The sequence below is a fragment of the Xyrauchen texanus genome, chromosome 16 (genome assembly GCF_025860055.1).
Source record: "Xyrauchen texanus isolate HMW12.3.18 chromosome 16, RBS_HiC_50CHRs, whole genome shotgun sequence".
NCBI lineage: Eukaryota > Metazoa > Chordata > Actinopteri > Cypriniformes > Catostomidae > Xyrauchen > Xyrauchen texanus.
In genome coordinates, this window is record NC_068291.1 from 29576057 (window position 1) to 29580164 (window position 4108).

Consider the following 4108-nt stretch of genomic DNA (forward strand, 5'->3'; position numbering starts at 1 on the left):
AGAGCTGGACCTCTTTGCCATAATGTAGTGAGGCCAGATGACAGCTGAAAAATAATAACAAAAATAATACTGTGTGTGTATATATATATATATATATATATATATATATATATATATATATATATATATATATAGCAATACAAAACTAAGGGCTGATCAAGTTAGATTTCTAAGTTTCTTGTCTAGATTTCTTTAGACAATCTTGGATCCAATCAAATAATGCAATTTATTTAAATAATTAACTGAACACAATTCATTCCTTAAGGTTATTTCATTTATTGTAACAAGTCAAAAAACTAGAGACAATATTGAAAATGTTTTAATAATTCATTTATTAAACATCTGTTATGTATACAGATTTGTCAATTTCACTAAAAATGAATACTGTTTTTAAGAAACACGAAAGTACAAGTGAATTCTGATGACAACTTGCAAACTGAAATTTATGGTAGGCATTTCTAATCTGATGTGAGACATTGTTTTGGGCACAGCAGATAAACTGTACTATTGTAACGGTCAAAATGTGAAGAGAAAAAACAAACAAAAAAGGACAGTGACATCAGCAAGTCTTTCTGGAATGTGTGTGTACTGTATGTCTCTTAAGATTTCGACGTCATGTTTCTAGCATTCGACGTCATTTTTCTAGCAAAAAAAAAAAAAAAGAGTCTACAAGTTTATCAACCAGCATTATTTGTTTTAAATCTAGTCTTTCCTGTTAGACCTTTATATGTAAATGTCCACTTCCTGTACTAGATTTACATTAACTCACCATCACCTCCATTCTCATCCAGCCTATTTTTAAATTGAGGTAGACACAGAAAAACCGTTGTTTTTGATAAGATTGTTTACCAGGCTATTTCAGTGCTGTCCCATGCATAGGCTTTCCCTGTTTTATCTGTATTTAAGTTGTCTATTATGTTCATAAGGCATTGAACAGAATACTCGGTGCTGAACAGCTTGTCCTTGTGTACATTTCGGTGGTAGGGCAGAGACAAATCCGTATTCACAGTTCCAGGATGCAGGGATACACACACTATTTTCGTCTGTCCTCGGCCTAGTTCGATGGAAAGATTTCTGGTCGCCATATTTAAAGCAGCCTTAGACATCCTATAGCTGTACCAGCCTCCAAGAGCTGAAGATAGCAATAAAAAGCAACAAACATGTAAGCTTTGAGTTGATAAGACAGAAAACATCCATAAGTGGTGGACGACAACTCTTTCTACTGTACGTTCAAATGAGGTTGTACTCGCTTGGACTTGGCCATTTTATAGGAAATGCAGAATAACCTTCTAGACCTAACTGTACTAGTTAGTACAGGCAACCATTTCCACATGAGCTCATCAGCTTTTTGTTTGCGAAGTAATTCATTAATCAAGATATTGATTGGTTATTGTATAGCACCTGAAGCCTTTGTAACATTCCTTTCCTATACAAAAAACAATAACAACCTCTTTTTCTACATGGAAAAACTTGCTAGACCTGACATAGGGATACAAACCATTGTCTCCTATTGATCCCACTCTAGCGGTCATGTTCACAATGATGCCACTGTGCTGCTTGGCTTTCTCTGGGGGCTGCTGGCCAAAAGCACCTGTCCCCTTCTGCAGGAGAGGGGCAAAATACTTGGCCATCACCAGAGGACCCACAGTATTAGTGGTCAAAGTGGAGATGATTCCCTGTCAAGGGAAGACGCAAAAGGCAATCAGGAAGGCAAAAAGTGCAGAAAGAGAAATGGGCAATACAATACAATAAGGTTGCATTTGTTAACTATAGTTATTCAGGGACACATTTTTCCATTTCTTAGTCACATGTCTGTGAAACTTGTTCAGTTGTTGAAGTCTTAGTTGTTGACTCTTTTTAAGTTCATACAAATATTTACACATGTTACATTTGTTGAAAATGAATTGTATTTTAACATTTAGTTAATGCATGAGGTATCATGGACATACAATTAACAATCTATTGTTAACAGCATTTATTAATCTTTGTTAATGTTAGTTAATAAAAATACAACTGTTTATTGTTAGTTCAGTGCAATAACTAATGTCAACAAACACAACTTTTGATTTAAAAAAATGTATTAGTATATGTTGAAATGAGCATTAACTAAGATGAATTAATGCTGTACAATATTGTTGATTGTTAGTTCAAGTCAACTAATATTGTTAACTCATGTCAACAAATGTAACCTTATATTAAAGTGTTACCAGAACATGTTTAAAATGGGGTTAGATGAAGTACTGCATGTCACCCTGTAGGACATTGTGACTTTTAGGACATTGTGACTTTTAGACATTTCATGTCAACAATCCAACTCCCTCTCTGCTGTCAAGTTCACCTGAGCGGACACGTCTCTTAAACTCGTTTCTCCTTTACCGGACGGATGAAGCATAGCTGAAGAATTAACGATCAAATCCACTTTCCCAAAGGCACATTTAACACTTTCAGCTGCTCTCTTTATGTCATCTTCCCTGTTTACATCCAGTTTCATTACAGTAATGCGTCCCGGGTGCTGTGCCGCCAGGGCAGCCAAATGTTGTGCGCCGTCCGGGTTTCTGCATGTTGCTATTACAGCGGCTAGAGGTTTATTTAAAAGCATATATCGGCAGAACTCGAAACCTAAACCCCTGCTCGCGCCCTGTACGAGTGCCACAGCAGCCATGATGATTTCTAGCACAAGTGATAGAAGCGCACGTGAATTCGTATAGACTGCCCTCTATGGGAAGAAGAAGGGGACTTACACAACTCGTTTTGTAACCTGTGTCAAGTGTTTCCTTGAGGCGAATCATACAACTTTTTAGTAAAGGTCAGTATTTGCCTCCCTGCGTGTACTACCTTTATTGGGACATATTTATTTCTATAAAACATAGTGTTTCAACGTTTTTAGTCAAACACCTCATTTAACCCTTAAACGCATACCTCGGGTCTTTAGTGACCCAAGACCTCATCCATTATGAGTTGTGCCCACACCTCTTTATTATTCCCCAATCTCTGTCTTATGAATAGTGTAACACGCACGCGCTCGCACTCGCGCGTGCGCACACACACACACACACACACACACACACACACACACACACACACACACACACACACACACACAAACATAATTAAGTACCAAGTTTAAGTACCAAACGTGTATAGGGTCATTAGAGACCCTAATACAAATTATTTTGTATTTATTTTGCACTTCCATAAATGATATATATTTTGGATTATTTCATATCTGAGTTTACTATCACAGAATAGATATTTATTTGTGTATTACAAGACAAACGAGTACTGTATTCATACAATACTTACTAAAACGTGTTAATTTTCAGTGCAACAATTTATTATCAACAATGGCGATGTATCAGTATGCTATACTGTACGTGTGCACATACAATACATATTATACATGTTATTTCTTACTCAAGATGGCACTGTTGTTTCAGTGATTGATTTGATTTACATTTGACATTGCTATTTGATGAAAAAACAACAACATGGAAGTAAATTATAGCAAGTACAATACATGAACAGTAAGATAACTGTCATTTGGGTGCAATGAAATGATGCATGCTGTGCATCTATTTAGCCTCATAAGTGCCTGAAAAAATATGAATGTGTAGCTTATATATATATATTATGTATAGCTGTATGTTTTTTTTTAAATTTCAGTGTGAAAGTAGGGAATCCTGTTCTAAATTTGTCCTGATTTGTTGCATTTTCTCTTTGATATATGAAAAATAAAACATAAAAATATATTTAATTCTATTATTTTCTATACATTTACAAATATGTTTTCTAGATATCAGTTATAGACAATGTAGCTTGCTTGGCCAGAATGACTAATAACATATTTAACATGTCCCTTTAATGATAAAACTTAAAGATACTTGTAATATGCTTTATTTTTCAAAAGTTTCAAAGCCGAAATGTCACCGAATTGTATATGACCCAACTAGAATAGAATGTAACTAAATTGTATGCCCTTGTTACAAGTAAAAAATAGTAATTAATTGCAAGTGCAATATTTGGTATTTTGTCCAGAGCCCCTGTTAATTTCTTACTCTGCTTTAAGGAATCTTTTTTTAAAAGCTAATATTTTGAGGCATTAACTATG

At 35.0% G+C, this 4108-nt stretch overlaps 1 protein-coding gene across 1 annotated transcript; it reads right to left on the minus strand.

Annotated features, from left to right (window-relative positions):
• Positions 1-354: 354 nt before the first annotated feature.
• On the minus strand, positions 355-2674 carry LOC127657138 (C-factor-like). Its single transcript, XM_052145802.1, has 3 exons — positions 2339-2674; positions 1499-1676; positions 355-1132 (listed from the first exon to the last, which is right to left on the minus strand). The coding sequence occupies exons 1-3, from the start codon at positions 2660-2662 to the stop codon at positions 846-848; spliced, it is 789 nt and encodes a 262-aa protein (XP_052001762.1). The 5' UTR covers positions 2663-2674; the 3' UTR covers positions 355-845.
• Between the last annotated feature and the right edge of the window lie 1434 nt (positions 2675-4108).

Excerpts from the sequence above, each read along its gene's own strand:
- LOC127657138 (XM_052145802.1), bottom strand. The coding sequence starts at position 2,662 with ATGGCTGCTGTGGCACTCGTACAGGGCGCGAGCAGGGGTTTAGGTTTC. Across the intron at positions 1,677-2,338 it reads TAAGAGACGTGTCCGCTCAG|GGAATCATCTCCACTTTGAC; the intron begins GTGAACTTGACA and ends TTCCCTTGACAG. Across the intron at positions 1,133-1,498 it reads GGGATCAATAGGAGACAATG|CTCTTGGAGGCTGGTACAGC; the intron begins GTTTGTATCCCT and ends TGCTATCTTCAG.